Source organism: Uranotaenia lowii, unplaced genomic scaffold (genome assembly GCF_029784155.1).
Source record: "Uranotaenia lowii strain MFRU-FL unplaced genomic scaffold, ASM2978415v1 HiC_scaffold_969, whole genome shotgun sequence".
Taxonomy (NCBI): Eukaryota; Metazoa; Arthropoda; class Insecta; order Diptera; family Culicidae; genus Uranotaenia; species Uranotaenia lowii.
In genome coordinates, this window is record NW_026598943.1 from 1,688 (window position 1) to 19,369 (window position 17,682).

At 43.4% G+C, this 17,682-nt stretch overlaps 1 protein-coding gene, 1 long non-coding RNA gene and 1 pseudogene across 2 annotated transcripts; 2 read left to right on the plus strand and 1 right to left on the minus strand.

Annotated features, from left to right (window-relative positions):
* Positions 1-4,203: 4,203 nt before the first annotated feature.
* Positions 4,204-5,824, plus strand: LOC129761015 (uncharacterized). Its single transcript, XM_055758719.1, has 2 exons — positions 4,204-5,614; positions 5,670-5,824. Exons 1-2 carry the CDS (start codon positions 4,204-4,206, stop codon positions 5,822-5,824), a joined length of 1,566 nt encoding a protein of 521 aa, XP_055614694.1.
* A 5,232-nt stretch (positions 5,825-11,056) lies between these two features.
* LOC129761018 (uncharacterized) lies at positions 11,057-13,804 on the plus strand. The gene is made up of 5 exons (XR_008740424.1): positions 11,057-11,071; positions 11,153-11,458; positions 11,545-11,893; positions 11,956-12,082; positions 13,571-13,804. It is a non-coding gene; the product is annotated as an uncharacterized LOC129761018 (long non-coding RNA).
* Positions 13,805-14,679: 875 nt separating this feature from the next.
* LOC129761017 (translocon-associated protein subunit alpha-like) lies at positions 14,680-17,470 on the minus strand (annotated as a pseudogene).
* Positions 17,471-17,682: the final 212 nt, after the last annotated feature.

The window sequence follows — 17,682 nt, forward strand, 5'->3', positions numbered from 1 at the left end:
CTATGACGTTGGGCGAGGTTCTCTACGTTCCTGATCTCCAAATGAACCTGGTTTCGGTTGGCAAGCTTGTGCAGAAGGGAGCCGAGGTATTCTTCAATCAAGACTGTTGCACCATTTCGAAAAACAGTCGTATCGCAACCACGGCTCAACACAGAAACGGGTTGTACCACATCCAGATGGTGGAGCGGGTGATTGCAGCCTCGGACCAGTGCAGCAAGAAAAATTGCGTGCACGAATGGCATCGCAAGTTGGGTCATCGAAACATTGACGACACCAAGCGGTTGGCAAATCTGAGTTTTGCCATGGGGGTATACGATTGTGGCAATCGAATCACCGTCGGGATTCATCTGAGTCCCAAGCGTTAAAGACCCGTACGTGTGCTGTGACAGGCGTAAGTCTAAGATAAGCTGCTCTCGATCTGGCACACGGCGGGCAGAAAGCCTAGGCATTCGAGTAGTGTCACACTGCGTCCGATCCTAGCAGTAAAGTATACAATGATAAGACTCTACCTTCCGCGTATACCGAGCTGTTAGGTACGTCGCTGTTGAGAGCCATCAGCAGGGAGCACTTTCGGAGTGGAAAGGAGAGAACAAACTAACTGTTAGAAGGTTAAAACTGGAATAACTTTATTTTAAACTTTTCGTTCTATTTATACTAGTCTGTTCCCTAGAGATTCATAGGGAACCATAGTTACAATAATTTGTTTGCACCAACATGCGTGTGTTGTTATTCATCTCATCGATTACTTCGATGAGACGAATCTCAACACTCCTCCTCAACACACGCTGTTAACAGTTATCCAACTGCAATCTCTCCGGTGGCTCCTTCTGAAGTGGCTACTCCTCCTCGACACACACCGAACGTTATCGCCTTCAGCACGACTAGGTTTCGCTCGACGACCTTCCACCGGTTTCGCCCGACGACCATTTCCTGGCTCACTCGACGACAACCTGCCTTCGGTTCGCTCGACGACAACCTCCCGTCGGCTTGACGCTCCTTGCAGTCCGTAGCCCATTCTCAAGGCTTTTCGCCTTCCCAGCGGCCTGACGACCCTCTTCGAATTCCCGGCTCGACCACCTCCAACGGATTCCAGGTTCGACACCTCCGCACGGATTCCCGGTTCGACTGCCTTCCAATTGGATACCAGGCTAAACCACCTTCCAATTGGATCCCTGGCTCGACACCTCCGAACGGATTCCCGGTTTGACGCCTCCGCATGGATTCCCGGATCGAAGCCACCACATGGATTTCCGGCTTGGTTTCCCGTTTCGACGCCACCGAAAGGATTCCCAGGTCGATCACCTCCGAACGGATTCCAGGCACGACCACCTTCCATCGGATTCCAGGCATATCACCTCCAAATGGATTCCCGGCTCGACGCCTCCGAACGGTTCCAGGCTCGACGCACTTCCAATCGATTTCCAGGCTCGACTCACTACCAAACGGTCCAGTTCCGTCTCGACGCTCCTCCTGAGACCTGACGCCTCCCAGTGGCTCCAGCCCAACGACCTCCACTTGGCGTTCCGGTCCGACGCCCTTCCATGGCACCGGCTTGACGACCTCCCGTGCTTCTCGGCTCGTAAGTCCTCCAGAGGTTCCAGATCCGACGATCACCACCTGGCTTCCAACTTGACGACCTTCCACGGCACCGGCCCGCCAACCTTCCATGGCTCCCGGCACGACGAACCGCCAGTGATTCTGGTCCGCTCTCCATGGCTCCGAACCAACGACCCTCCAAAGCACCTGCCCGACGACCTCTCTCCCGAGTCTCCTGGCTTGCCGACCTCCAGCTGGCTTCCCGGTCCGACGACCTACCAGGCTCCTGGTCCGACAACCTCACACGGTTCTGGCTCGACGACGTTCCTTTGGATTCCCGGCGCTGGCTCGTCCTCCCATTGGCTTCTTGCTGGCTGGATACCGATTCCACTGTTGATTCCACTCCTCCTTTCCACTAGTGCTGGGCCCATAACCTGTTGAGAGCCATCAGCAGGGAGCACTTTCGGAGTGGAAAGGAGAGAACAAACTAACTGTTAGAAGGTTAAAACTGGAATAACTTTATTTTAAACTTTTCGTTCTATTTATACTAGTCTGTTCCCTAGAGATTCATAGGGAACCATAGTTACAATAATTTGTTTGCACCAACATGCGTGTGTTGTTATTCATCTCATCGATTACTTCGATGAGACGAATCTCAACAGTCGCGAACGTTATGTAAGATACCTCCACCGCCCGGAGTATCTAAGTAGAACGCTCTCCCTGCGAAGGAAGCTGCGATGATAAGACTTGACCTTCTTCGCAGTAGAACTCGTAGGAGGAAGAGTATTTACGACGCGAACTACTCTCGGGTTGGGTGACTTCACGTCGTCGGCGGGTGAGTCACTCGAGTCGGTGTAGGATGACGTCTTCGCCGGGAATTATCCGAGTAGTTTTGTTAAGTCCCGGACGAGTGCTGTGACAGGCGCGTGTCCAGGATAAGCTGTTCTCGATTCGGCACACGGACGGGCGAAGAAGAGAGGGTCTCGAGCCAAACCAAGCGGAGTTATGATCTCGAGTCGTTAGAGGAGGGGTCTTGTAGGTCAGAGAATTAAACGCTTGAAGTTTTATAAAAAGCTTCTGTATTCTAAGACGTTTGTAATGTTAAGCCCGGTTTACAGTTCTTGTGAACTCGGACGCGAACGGGAACGTGAACTCACCACAGTGAAAAAATATTCCGCAGTGAAATGTCAAATCTTCAAAATTAGCAAGAGGTTTGTTCAATGACAGGTAGAAATTGGTTTCGATCGGTAAATGATAGATCATTCAACCAATGTTTTGATCGATACTAATCGAATCGGTGCTCAAATTTAAATTCAATTTTCTCAAAAAATATATTTAAAAAACATATTGTTCTTCTTCAAAACATATACAGCTTTGAAAAAAAGAAGAAAATAATCCAAAAATCCTTATCTATGAATACAATGAATTTAAATTTAAATTATGAAATTTAAGTACTCTCAAAAAGTATTTATCGATGAAGGAGTAACGAGCTTTAGCGATTTGCTTATTTTGTTTTTTTTTTGTGAATTCTTTATTTGAAACGGCTCATATCTTTAGGCTTTAAGGAGCCAGACACCTTTTTTTATTACAATTGTGTGCTTATATCTAGTTCACTTTAAAAGAAAAAAGAAGATAGATAGGGAAATATGAAAATAAAAAAGAATTATAGACGAAGATCAATAGCTTTTAGGAAAAGGTATATTTCGAACATGTAGTCCAACTTGCAATGCTCGTGACATGATCTCGCCTTACAACAGATTTCATACCGACGGTCAATTTGCTACGATCCGACCAGCCACTTCGACTTGGATTACATCACCGGGACGCACCGAGCTTGGCCTTTTGGGGACCTCTGAGCCCTTCGACTCAGTCGCGCCGTTTCCAGCCAGCGTCTTCAGTCGTCCCGGCCCTGAGTTCGTCTGTGGTGACGAGGCTCCCCAGATCGCCTCTACAGGCAAGTACCTTTCGAATTCAAGAACCAATCTCTCGCGTGATGAATTTCTACCAATTGTCAGATCCCTACAACGGTCCTTGGGTAGCTCTGTTTCTACCATCGACGCCTATCAACATGCTACGCAATTTCATTCCGACGGTCAATTTGCTACGATTCGACCAGCCACTTCGACTTGGATTACATCACCGGGACGCACCGAGCTTGGCCTTTTGGGGACCTCCGAGCCCTTCGACTCAGTCGCGCCGTTTCCAGCCAGCGGCATCAGTCGTCCCGGCCCTGAGTTCGTCTGTGGTGACGAGGCTCCCCAGATCGCCTCTACAGGCAAGTACCTTTCGAACTCAAGATCCATTCCCTCGCGTGAAGAATTTCTACCAATTGTCAGATCCCTACAACGGTCCTCGGGTAGCTCTGCTTCAACCATTGACGCCTATCAACACGCTACGCTCGCTAACTCAACAAACATAGGGCTTTCATCACCGGGACGCAACGTATCAGGTCCAACGGAGACCCCTATTCCCTTCGACTCAGTCGCGCTGTTTCCCGTCAACGTCATCAGTCGTCCTGGCCCTGAGTTCGTCTGTGGCATAGGGGTTCTCCAGCCTGTGAGCTCAGGCAAGTATGGCCCTCCTTACCGTTTTCCTCCGCCTGATGGTTCCTCCCCTTCCAGCGTTCGAGGCTCTAGGTCTGCGATGGAATCTTATGATTCACTCACCATGTACTACCAGAATGTCGGGGGTTTAAACTCCTGTATAGCAGATTATCTGCTCGCCAGCTCTTGTTCCTGCTACGACGTTGTCGCTTTCACGGAAACATGGCTGAACGACCGTACTATCTCGAGTCAGATATTTGGACCAGATTACGTTGTTTTTCGTTGTGACCGCAGTCCCCGTAATAGCAAGAAGAACACTGGGGGTGGAGTTTTAATTGCTGTTAAATCCAATTTCCATGCACTGCTTATTGACGATGACTCCTGGCACGACTTGGAACTTGTGTGGACCCGCATCGATCTTGGCAACCGAAAACTCTACGTATGCGTGCTGTACCTGCCCCCTGATCGCACACGAGATGTCGCCCTGGCGGAGTCTCTTTCTCGCTGCATATCGAAAGTGAGTTCTCTCTGCGCCCCCGAAGACGATATTCTCGTCATTGGTGACTTCAATATGCCCGGTTTGAAGTGGTGCTCCAACCATGGTAGCTTTTTGTACCCGGATCCTGTGCGGTCTACATTCTCGGCGCCTTCAAACATCATACTAGACTCCCTGAGTACGGCAACCTTGCGTCAAATTAACAGAGTTACTAACGAAAACGGCCGTATGTTGGATCTCTGCTTTGCTAGCGATGGGTCTCGCGTTCCGACCATTGAATCGGCTCCTGCTCCGTTCGTTAAGGCAGTTCAGCATCATCCAGCTCTAATGGTTTCGCTCGAGGTCACCGGATTGCATGCTTCTGTCGAAAAATCAGCACCCTTCTATCTCGACTTCAAGAAAGCGGATTTCGATGCTATCTCCCATATCCTGGTCACCATCGACTGGGAATCTGAACTCAATCTATTGAATCCCAATGCTGCGGCCGAAACCTTTTCGCATATCTTAAATTACGTTATCGACCGCCACGTGCCAAAGCGAACGACTTCCGGGAATTCGCGGACTCCTTGGTTTACGAAGGAACTGCGTCGACTGAAGACGGCGAAGAGATGTGCTCTTAGAAATTACCATAAGCTCAAATTCTCCCAAACTAAGGATGTATATCGTAGACTGAACTCCGCTTATAAAAAAGCTAGTAAGCGTTGTTACCAAAATTATCTTTTTCGAGTACAACGTAACCTCAAGGCCAACCCAAAATCGTTCTGGAAGCATGTTAAAAGTCAGCGGAATGAACCTGGTATTCCAACTCAAATGTTTCTGGATGGCAACACTGCGAACTCTGAAGGCGGAATATGTGCTCTCTTTGCTCAAAAATTCTCGAGTACCTTTGCTACTGCTTCAACATCCCGAGAACACGTGGAGAAAGCTGTTAGGAATGTTTCACCACTCGGCTTCAGCATGAGCACGATTGTTGTTGAGGATGCGGTCATATCTAAAGCAGCGGCAAAGCTCAAAAATTCCCTCTCTACTGGCCCGGACGGCATACCATCTACCTTTTTAAAACGATTTATTCCTGTTTTACTGACACCTGTAAGACTCATCTTCCAAGCTTGTCTTGACAGCGCCACCTACCCTTCACTGTGGAAGGAAGCCTACATGTTTCCAGTCCATAAAAAGGGGGACCGAAGAGATATCAACAACTATAGAGGAATTTCTGCTTTATGTGCAATCTCCAAACTATTCGAATTAGTCGTCATGGATCCGATTTTCTCGTACTGTAAGCATAATTTTTCAATCGATCAGCACGGTTTTATGCCCAAACGCTCTACGACAACTAACCTGTTGACATTCACCTCCTATGTACACGAAAGTTTTGCTGCTAAGTCTCAAACTGACGCCATTTATACCGATTTGTCAGCAGCGTTTGATAAGGTGAACCACGATATCACCATTGGTAAGCTTGGGCGCTTAGGATTTTGCGGACCTTTACTTGGCTGGTTCCGCAGTTACTTAACTGGACGTAAATTGACGGTTCGCACTGGAGACACTCTCTCCAGCCAGTTCTCTGCTTCCTCTGGTGTGCCCCAAGGTAGTCACTTAGGACCGATTATCTTCTTAATCTATTTTAACGATGTGCTCACACTCCTTAACGGCCCGAAACTTTGTTATGCTGACGATCTTAAACTGTTCTACGCCATAAACGGTCAGGACGACATTGATTTTCTGCAAAACCAGTTTAATCTTTTCGCAAAGTGGTGCGACATCAACTGCCTGCCTTTGAATCGCAGTAAATGTGCAGTCATCAGTTTCTCACGAAGACGGCAGCCTTTTTGCGCGGAGTACTTCTTAGGAGATGAGTCCATTGCGCGGGTGGACCACATCAATGATTTGGGCGTAATACTCGACCGTAAGCTGGAATTCAAAACACATACAAACTACGTCGTCGATAAAGGTCAATTTACTGCACTAAGAGTAATTTGCGTCGATTATGATTTGCAATGTTTTGAACATTTCTAGAGTTTGTTTTGATTAGGTCGTATGAACCACCTGACGTGTTTTGAGAAAATCGCTATTGAAATTACGAAACAAGTTTTAAAATCTCACTTTGTGAATGTTGGCTGAATTCGTCTGAGAAATTGAAATCCAACATAAGAATGGGCGGAAAGCATTCCGATGTACTTAAATTTCCTGTAAGTTAAGTCTTCGATAGTGAAAACGTACTTACGACCTAAAGCATTTTCGATTTGGCGCATACCGCGTTTTACCAAACGATAAGTGTTATTGCAAAAGCTTGTTTCACTAACCTAAAAATCCGCTTAATTGTTCTCAGTTACTTAAGGAAATGTATAAACACCACAGTCTGATCGAACTGCATGCGAAACTTATCGCCCAAGAGCATCCTGAGTTGTTACTTAATAGGACTTTCAATCACCTTGGTCACCTAGGATATCACACGTTTGTTCTGGTCCCCACTCGTGACTGTCCAAGGTTTTCGGAATGGTATTCATCATTTTCAGATATTCCGGCTGACTCTGTAATGAAAACAAAAACTTTTTTCCAGCACGGTCTAAAGTAAATCTTATTGTACTCACCCTACAACTCGAATCACTCCCGTAGACAGTTATTCTCAATATGTTGCATTTTTTACGTAAACTTTCGTAATAATTTACAGCACTATTCACGACGAATGCACAACGACGCAAAAACCAACTTATCGAATTGATATTTTGCGTCGTTTTGCATGCACGGCAATGCAGGGTGACGCAAAAAGTCGCAAAAAACCAAAATGCACTCAGAAAAATGAAAGCTATTATATGTCCAAAATTTAAAGCATTTTCTTAAATTTATCAATTAATCAATTAAAATCAAGTTTTCACCGAACATAGAATACATGTTTATCAATCGTTTGCAGCCAATAACGCAATTTTGTTTACATTGGTTCTTACGACCTAATCAAAACAAACTCTAGATTTATTCCGAATTGGCTTAAGCACAGAATAAACCAAGTATAATATTTAATTGTTACATCCTCCGTACGACGTTATCTGCTGTCGTGTCGGGTCCACAGGCGGCAAAAATGGAAGTCTCAAAATCAATGTCGGAAAGACCAAGTCGATGGAAGTCAATACAGAAAATCGTTCCAATTTCGTGATAACTGGACAACAGGTTGAGACAGTGGAGTGCTTCCAGTATCTTGGTAGCCAGATTACGCCTGATGGTGGTACCAAGAAGGACATCGAAACCCGGATCAGAAAAGCCCGATTTTTGTTTGCGAGTCTCCGAAACATCATGCGGAACATCATCCGCGCTTGGTGGCCTGGCAACTGGATCTCAAACGTTGAACTTCATCGCCGGTGTCATCAAAAGGCGCTAGAAATCGAGATTCGGGAACGTAAGTGAAATGGATTGGGCACACACTGCGAAGAGGTGAAAACGAGATTTGCAGAGAGGCGCTTGACTGGAATCCAGATGGGCATCGAAGAAGAGGCAGGCCTAGAAGCTCGTGGCGGCGAAGTCTAGCCACTGAAATCCGCACAGTTGACGAGAACCTTAGCTGGCAGCAAGTGAAGACGCTGGCTCCGGATCGCCAGCAGTGGAGATCTTTTATCTCAGCCCTATGCGTCGGTCAATCGGCGCCGGACCCTTAGGTAGTTGCCTCGGAAAACAACTTCGCTCGATTTTTGTGCGTGCCGTTCTTCTTAGTTTTGAGCCACGCCGCACAATCTCGTTTTCGATAACCAGATTCCCCGCAGAAGTAGCAAACGATGTCTTGATTGCCACGACTGCACCTGGTTCAACGGGAGTTTCTCCAGCAACCAGAAGAGAGGTGGCCGACGCAGAAAACACCAATACCAAACACCACAATCGAGCTTCGAGTGTGCCACATGTCCCACACTTTCAAGACGAACGAACCTATCATCGATGTGAGTCTGTTGGGATCTGTTGCGTTTACAGATTTATCTCCAACTGTCGAGGTTATTCCGGACGCCACCGAACGATTGAAGAGATTGGTGATCCGTGACGTCTTCCGATCGAGAAACACAGTGTCATCTATCATCGTAGGCCGTTCCTGGACGATTGTGACGTGTTGCGAATGAACGGCAGGACAAAATCTGCAGAATTCATTCCATACGATACGAAATTCTCCATCATCCTACCAAGCGCCCACGAAATCACTAGTCTACTGCTAGCTGATTATCATCGGCGTTTTGCACACGCTAACCGGGAGACCACGTTTAACGAAGTTCGGCAACGCTTTTATATCCCTAAGCTGAGGAGCTGTGTGTAGCGGTCGATGGATAATTGCCAATGGTGCAAAGTAAAAAGGAGCCGACCGCACGTATCGCACGCCTTTCCTGAGCCGCTTCAGTCATGTGGGAGTCGACTATTTTGGACCGTTTGAAGTAATCGTGGGATGTCGTGTCGAGAAACGGTGGATTGAACTTTTCACGCGCCTGGCGGTCCGTGCAGTGCACCTGGAAGTGGCACACACACACAAGTTGTGATTCGTGTATCACGGCAATTCGGAGATTCGTGCTGCGCAGAGGCCCTCATATTGTTATCTTCTTTGACAACGGCCAACCTGAAAGGAACTTCAAGAGCAGATTCGTCGAATCGGAACAGACTGCGCTATCGTGTTCACTAACGCTTCAATCCACCTTTTGCACCCCATATGGGGGGTATATGGGAGCGGATGGTACGAACGGTCAAGACGACTATGGAAACCTGAATGCGGAACACCGAATGAGCGATGAAACACACTAAAACCGTTATTGCTGAGGCGCTTACGCCGAACCATTTTTTGCGTGGCATGGTCACCGAACTGAAGGATCTTTGCATAGCGCTAACAAGTCTGGCAGAGGCACTTCGAAGCACTTACCAGAGGTTCCAGTGCATCGCCGATGAACTATGGAAGCGGTGGCTAAAGGAATATATGCCGTCGTTGAACGTGAACGCTGAAGCCAGGCGGTTTAGTGTATATCACGGATGATCAAAACAGCAACGGATGGGTCCGTGGACAAGTAGCTGAAGTCATCGTTGGAAAAGACGGCCGTGTTCCACAGGCGGTGGTTCGCACTTCCTGTGGACTGTTTCGGCGACCTGTGGCTATACTCGCAGACATAGAGATTGAGGCAATTGGTAAATCTGTCTAGGAAACAGGGTCGGGGAAATGTTAAAACCAGTGAGCACAGATTCGAAAATCCCTTCAGCTGACCTCCCTGGACGGACGTAAGTGACAGTGGCTGAAAAAGGGCAAAGACTGATTTTCGCTTGCGATCGGAAGAGAAAAGTTGAAGCTATAGAAAGTTGTCGAAAAATGATATTCAAGTTTAATTCTGTATTCTCGAAAACGATTCGATTAGATCAGATTAGTGGGTAGCAGCATCTCACGAGTCCAGGCACATTTTTATTGTAGCAGCCAAAACTAAAAGAGCTGATTCAAACGAGCAGCTACTTAAGGTGCCTTACTTTCCCGAACAGTTTACTGCTAATCAACGGAGTAAAAATTTATAAGATTTACTAAGTTAGTTTTTAATTTTACTTTTAAACAACAAATATGATCGTTGAAAATGTTACATTACCTTAAAATGTTAACTGAAGCCAACGCCAATGGAACACTTTGCAGCCAAGCATTTTCTCTCGATCGAAAAAACAATCACCCGCCGGTCGCCAGTTAATCGGGATCATATGCTGAGGTTCCGCCCAATCAACTTCAAAACAATTTCGAAGCAGGTCCATCAAGCGTATGAAAGCCCGTGCTGGGCATCCTCCATGTAGCTAATATTATAGCAAAAATTGTTTTCCCCATAGACAACGTTCTAGCTAGAAATTGCAGTGCTCCAACCGAAGCCCCTGGTAAGTTTCACCATTCGAAGCCATCATTGTCTGCATTACCAAACCTTGTAGGCTGAGAGACCTGAGGCTGGGATGTTAACTGCACTTGGACAACGCATCCGGATTATCCTGCAACAAGTACAAGGCTTTTCCCACTTCCGCTCTCGCTTGCCCCTCTTGCGACTTGTAGAATTGCTTCTTCAGCAAACCATCTATTGATCACTCTTCCAGGGGGGTAATATTCACCGGTCATCATGAGCCGAACCGAAGCAATTCGCGACAATTATCTTATATCACTAGCAAAATCCCGGAAAAAACGATCAATGGACGTTCGAGTAAACTTACAACATCACTTCCGACGGATTCATGTTTAACTAAAACGATACCCCAACGAATTTCGAACCGGCAAACAATCACACAATACAAAACATTCGGGTATCTAAATCTTTCCGTAATTCTTCCTGTGACCGAGACCTAAATGCACTCCACACTTCTGTCCCGACGAAAATTAGCGTTGAGCAAATGATTTTCTAAAATTTTAACCGAATTCGCCGCACAGGCATTACCGAAAGCAAGATGAATATCAAAATCAAAACAAACGACGGAAAACGAAAAATTATTTAGTACAGATCCATGCCATCCTGCAGAGAACGCAGCCTATGTATAGACATCCCTTGAGAATGGCACCGTTCGGTTGCAGGATGGCATGGATCTGTACTAAATTATTTTGGAACATTTGCAGGATGGCATGAATTTAGCTATCCGGCGCCATAATATAATGCAAAAATATAAGTTTAAAATGTTCAATCATACGTCAAGCCAGTGTTAGCGTGAGAGCTTTGTTATGATCTTTTTAGTACAGATCTGTGTCATCCTGCATCGCCTGGCAGAAAACTTTCCTCAATTACATCAAAAATCGAGAAATCTGATTCAACTCAAATCAATCGATTGGATTCGTCCCGGTCGAACCTTTTTCAGAAGCAGCGGCTGTAGCTAAGGCGAAAAATGGCCCTTAGGCAGCGGGAAGAACAGATCAACTTCAGATCAGGTTAGTAGCTGATTTGTTATGCTTTAAAATTTAAGAAATTCAAGTTAAAGGGATGTTACTAACATTTTTTTTTCTAACTTTTCCAGCGGCGGAATCGGCTTCTGTTGTCCTGTTAGCAGGACAGGATTAACGATTCATCAACAGTCGACGGAAATTTCTAGATTTTATGAACTCCTTCAATTAAACGTCGACGTTGTTGGATCTAACATTGTTCGCCGCCCCGTTTACTCACTTCCGTCATGCGCTGGACGATAATGTGTGACCACAATAAATTCGTAGGATGCGGATGCCAGACCTTTTTGTTCACCACAAAAAATCTCCCAGGATTCCTCAACAGTCGGCTTTGCCTTCCCAATTCGATCGCACTGACGCGTCCAAAAGACTTTGGTCAAGGTATTTCAATCAGGAGGAACTTTGATAGGGCAGAAGTTCGAGGTAAGTTCTAACGAAAACATAAATTTTAGTCTAAAGTCAAAAACCTCCAACATTCACTGCAGGTTCGCGAGAAAATGGAATCGGCGGCACAGCAAGGATGACGGAGGCAAACGTCGAGTCATCCGCATGAGTGTACGCGAGCTACCAAGCCGCCTTTTTAAAGCACCAGTCTAAATCTAGAAAGTTAGGGTGAGCAGTCCGAAGTTTCTTAGAGTCATTTTTTTTTCACCAGTGCTGAGCATCCGCATTCCGAACTACAGTACCGTTAATAATTGTATAGAAATTGGAAGCACGCGCACTGTCATTTCGACTTTGAACATCCATAACTTTTTACTCTGTAAGATTGATCAACTATCACACTATTATATCACAAAATTTGAGCTTTCTAAAGTTTGTTTGGCCTGAGATATAGTAGTTCTACAAAAATCGGACTTTTTGGACTTTTGCCATTCAAATTGCAATATCTCAGAAACTCAATGCTTACTCAATATTCCAACAACCACCCTGCAAAATTTCAGTAAAAAATGTTGCGTATTTCCTGAGATATTGCAATTTGAATGGCGAAAGTCCAAAACGTCCGATTTTTGTAGAACTACTGTATCTCAGGCCGCACAAATTTTAAAATAGCGTGATAGTTGATCTATCTTACGCAGAAAATTTGATCAAGAAATATCATCAGAGTGAAAATTTATGGATGTTCAAAGTCGGAGTGACAGTGCGCGTGCTTCCAATTTCTATACAATTATGAACGATACTGTAAATTTTTTCGATCGGCTGCAAACAAGGAAGAAGGAAATGTCTCGTATAAAATTACCCTTTAAAATAGTAACGCTCATTGTTAACAAAAATGATTGAAAATCATCAAGAGCGCTTCTGACTACATTCCCTTTCCACAGAAGATTTTCTGCAAAACGGTTGCTGTCTTGACAGTTGAAACACGATTTAGTCAGTTTTTTAGTTAAATCTGAATTTTCGTTTCTGGTAAATAGGAATGTTGATTTTAATTTTTGTACCAAATAATTCAATTTAACTTCCGGAATCTGATTTTGTACGATCTCCGGAATGAGAAAATTTATTTGCATCGAATTTTAATGAAAATATCCTGAAATTTATATAAGGATTGAAATTTATATAAGGATTTTTTTCATATGTTTGATTAATTTGTATAGAAGTCCCTTTTAAATACAGGGAAACGCCTTATGATGTTTAAACTATAAAGTTTGATGTGTGCCAAATTTGGTGGAAATAGTTTGAAAATTAATGGGATTCTATCACCTATTATATTGAATGTATATGGGAGCTCCCTCATTTTAACAGTGGCAAAGGGGTTTCAATACAATGAATCATCAGAATATGTCAAAATTTGTCCAACAAGACAACAAATAGATTCATGCTGCAAAAATTTGATTTGCCACAAAATTTTATGGAATATGCTTAAAAATTGTATGGGTGTTCCATATTTTATGTTAATTTTGTATGGAAGCCCTTCCTGATTTGAAAGTATTGTTGAAACCATCTCCTACCCCGAATACTCTCATACACCCAATTTCACGTTGATCGGAACAGTAGTTTTCTAGTCTATAGAGAACAATCAGACAGACAGACAAACATTCATTTTTATATATCTATATAGATTTTTTTTTTCGGAAAATAAAAATAAGACTTAATTTTTTTCAGCTTTCCCGGACACTTCAAGCTTCAAGCCAAGTGTCACCCAACACCTACTGCTGACCAATTGTACTTATCTATTGTCGTATAATTGAGGTTGTTGAACCCTACCATAAATAAAGTTGTACCAGTGGTTGTACTTACTCGAAAATGAAAATTTCGCCGGATGGAAAATTACGTGAAGTGAATCCCTATATTGATAAAAAAAAAAATAGTGTTGTAGACCTAAGCAAACAATTGTGAACATACAAAACGAGTTTGGCTCCTTGAAGCCTCAAGGTATAAGCCGTTTCGAATAAAGAAATTAAAAAAATAAATAAATAAATAAATATATTGCAAAAAAAATACTTGTGACTTATGTGTGTGACTTAAAAAAGCTGGACAATGTATTACCTATTTATGCGTTTTATGAAATAACTTGTTTATCTCTATAAAAAAGGCATTAAATATGTTAAAAAAACAACGAACAAAACAAGCCGAATCCTAGAATATTTCTTTTTTTATTAATATACTTATTATATATAACTTTTTTCCCAAATAGGTTTATTAAAGTCGTGCACTTCTAAAGGATGTGTGTGCCAATTTTATCAATTTCTTTATACTTTGTTAGCAGGAGACTTGCGGCGTCTCAACTATTAGCATCAAAACTACTTTTGGGAAAGGAAAAGGGTGCGAGTTTAATTTACATGATTTTCTTGATTTCAAAAATCAAAATGATGATGATGCCACCGACCATTCAAACGTAGGTCATTATAAATTTTAGAAGCAACGTAACTGTAACCGGTGGCACCTCTCTACTAGTCCTTATCCAAACTATAGCCTTACGAAACAGGGAATTCTTTTAATTTTTCTCTGGATTTTCATCCCGAAGGATGATTCATCCTTCAACGATACAGGGAAGTAAGTACAGTTACCATTCCATTTTTATTGCCTTTTTAACTCTTTCCGTAACGAGTTGGTCATACGTGTTATCTTTATCCAATGATCAAATAATCAAATAATGGCAATACAGCATATCGTCAAACAACAATAAAAATATTGAAAACCATAGCGAGCTCACTTTTTGGTATTTTAAGCTTATTAAACTTTGTTTTCCGAAAAAAAAACAGACAAACACACTTATTTAACACATTTATTTTATTTGTAAATTTTTGTATCGAAGAATTTCAATTTCATATTATATTCCGCACTTCCAGTCGTATGTTCCGAATGTTTGTCCGGTGGTGGTGCTCAAGAGACTTTGCCTCTACTCGATTTCGAGCTGGATTTGAAATATCATCGCTTACTATCAAAACTGGAACCCATAAGATCGACTGAGAGATGGCCAAACATCCCCAGTGACAGACATGTGTCCATTGGGATACTCTCTTCTTCTTCTTGTTCTGCTGTTGATTGTACGGGATACTCTCCGCCGTCGATTATCTGATGAATTTCTTCTAGTAAATATTTGGCATACAATGGCTTCTACTTGATTTTGACACCAAGCATGGCTACATCTTTAGTTCAACAGCGAGCGGATTTGACGATTTCATCCGGATTCAATATCGTCTCTTCTATTCGTTTGCATCCTTCTACCACAAACAGCTAAGTGAGAGCATCGTCTTCAAGGTGTAGGTGATAAGGTAACCCAAGGCAAACTAGTGCGATAGACCTTAGAAGTCGAGATCCATTGGATAAGCTTTCTACAATAGGGAAACATACAACAATTTTATTCTTGCTGAACCTCAAATCGGAATATTTTACTTACCGGATCATTTCTATAATCGCATCTCATTTCTATCCATTCATGCGCTTCTATCATCGAACCGCTCAATTTCCTGCTGCAATCGATTGCTGCGTCGGAACTCCGATTCATTCCTACCAGTACAAAAATCATGTTTGTTCTGATTATAAAGATCAAAAAAATCTTCCTTAACAAAATGATTGCAAATTGCGACAATTGGTACGTTATGACAACAAAAATAAACTACAACGTTGTTTTATGTGGATGTTTCTAATAGGAAGTTTCCGATGTTTTCAACTCATTTTGACTAAATCGTTCATAAATGTCCTTCACAAAAACGAGTGCAGTCACGCACCGGACTCATCACTCATGTTTGCCAATGGAAATAATCTGGCTCGTCCCGTTTTGACTTTAGGGTTATTTCACGTAACGGTTATCTAGCATAATGTGACCTTTCGCATAATACAAATTTTTTTCATTATAATTTGTTATGCCAACTAACTATTCGGTCAAACGACTTTCCGGAAAATAATGCCAGAATTATCGTTCCACGCCGATTGTGCTTTTTGTGTTGATGATGGTGATGGGCATTCTACATATTTGTGTCTCTGTTTTATGCTTTGTTAACGATAGCTACTCTTCTCAAAGCAATGAGTTCTCCAAGTCGTTGATTCAATCATCGGCACTGTCAGCTCGCTTTGCCTTCCGCTGTCGTGGGCTTTGCTTCGGGGACACTTTGTCGCCCTTGGGAGAATTTTCTGGAAGAAACAAACCACTTTCGTTAGTGGGCTAGTACAATTAAGTATTAGGACTTCCAATTTTCGTTCATTGAAGATTTTGAAGTTGGTTATCGAAATATGTTCCAGAAAGAAAGTCTAGTTTCTATAAGAAAAAAAATACAAGAAAAACTTACGAATCCTCTTGAGTGTTTCTTGTGGAATCCATTCATAGTCCACATCCTTGGTACTTGTGGTTCCGGTTTCCACGGGCAGCTGGGGAGCGTTTACGCTTGCCATACGATCCAGGAATTGTTGGCCGAGCACCAGCAACAAAACTACAACAGCCGCCAGGAACACGTACAGGAAGAACGTTTCCCCATCCAGACCCTCATCGATTTCGATAATCGAAACGGTTTCATTGAAGACGTCTTCGGAAAACTGATTTCCGCTGGCGTCACGGTAGTTGAGCGCAATGTTCAATCCGAATGGCCGACCGGCAAACGACAAACGACCCGGTTTAATGTCTCAGTTGTAGGCAATAGCCGAAAAGTTTTGAATGAAGTAGCTGAAATCCATGGGATACCGGAAGAAAGCTTCGATTCTTTCTACTATGATATCTTCACTTCCCTTATTGGCGAATCCAACGAGGAATTCGACAGGATTTCCGGCAGGCAATTCCAGTTGAGTTCCAGTAACATAACATAGAGAGGCCTTGTAAATAGAAGCATCTGGCGATTTCGTCGTTTCTGGTTCCTCATCTGTTTTCGGTTCCTCGTTTTGGGTTACCGATGCCTCATCGGATTCAACTTCCACATCCAATTCCTCGTCTAATTCATCCTCGGTAGCATTGGCCCTGAACCGGAAGCCTGCCAGAAATAGAAAAACCCAAAGTTATGGTTACGAAATGCCACGTCGAAGTGAAAGTGATAGAACTTCTAATGAATTGAAACTTACCGTTGTCCGCCGTAAGGAGAACCGCCGAAAAAACCAGCAAAGCAAAGAACAATAGTTTCTTCATCGGAAGTAACTGTTCTGCTACTTGAATCACTGAGTTTATTCACAAAATTTACACTTTATTTATTCACTGGAAAAGACACTTACATCCGCTAGCGCAAACCGTGATAATATGAGGTAGCCAAATCCGCTTAGCCGATCGAGCTGCACGGCTGGACGTTTTGCGATGAAAACGTCAGTAAACGTGCCAACCCAGGCTCTACCTAAAAGGATCTGTTTGATGTGAACTTTCCGGATTGAATCCGAAACGTTTCCACTGAAATCTGTATACTACGCGAGAGTAATCTGTACCGAAAAACAACTTTGACGGATTTAATGGACACCCCAAAATTTCACTATTACGAATAAGAGAGCAAAGCAATACGCAACCAAAACATTCGATTGGCTTGTACTAAATTGGCTGCACACTGTTCTAAACACTTTTAGTACATTTGCAGGATGGCTCATTTGCCGGATAACTATTATCCTCTATATAATAGTTATCCGGCAAATGAGCCATCCTGCAAATGTACTAAAAGTGTTTAGTACAGTGCGCAGCCAATTTAGTACAAGCCAATCGAATGTTTTTGTTGCGTATTTCTTTGCTCTCTTATTCGTAATAGTGAAATTTTGGGGTGTCCATTAAATCCGTCAAAGTTGTTTTTTGGTACAGATTACTCTCGCGT

Excerpts from the sequence above, each read along its gene's own strand:
- LOC129761015 (XM_055758719.1), top strand. The coding sequence starts at position 4,204 with ATGTACTACCAGAATGTCGGGGGTTTAAACTCCTGTATAGCAGATTAT. Across the intron at positions 5,615-5,669 it reads CCTCTCTACTGGCCCGGACG|ACTCATCTTCCAAGCTTGTC; the intron begins GCATACCATCTA and ends GACACCTGTAAG.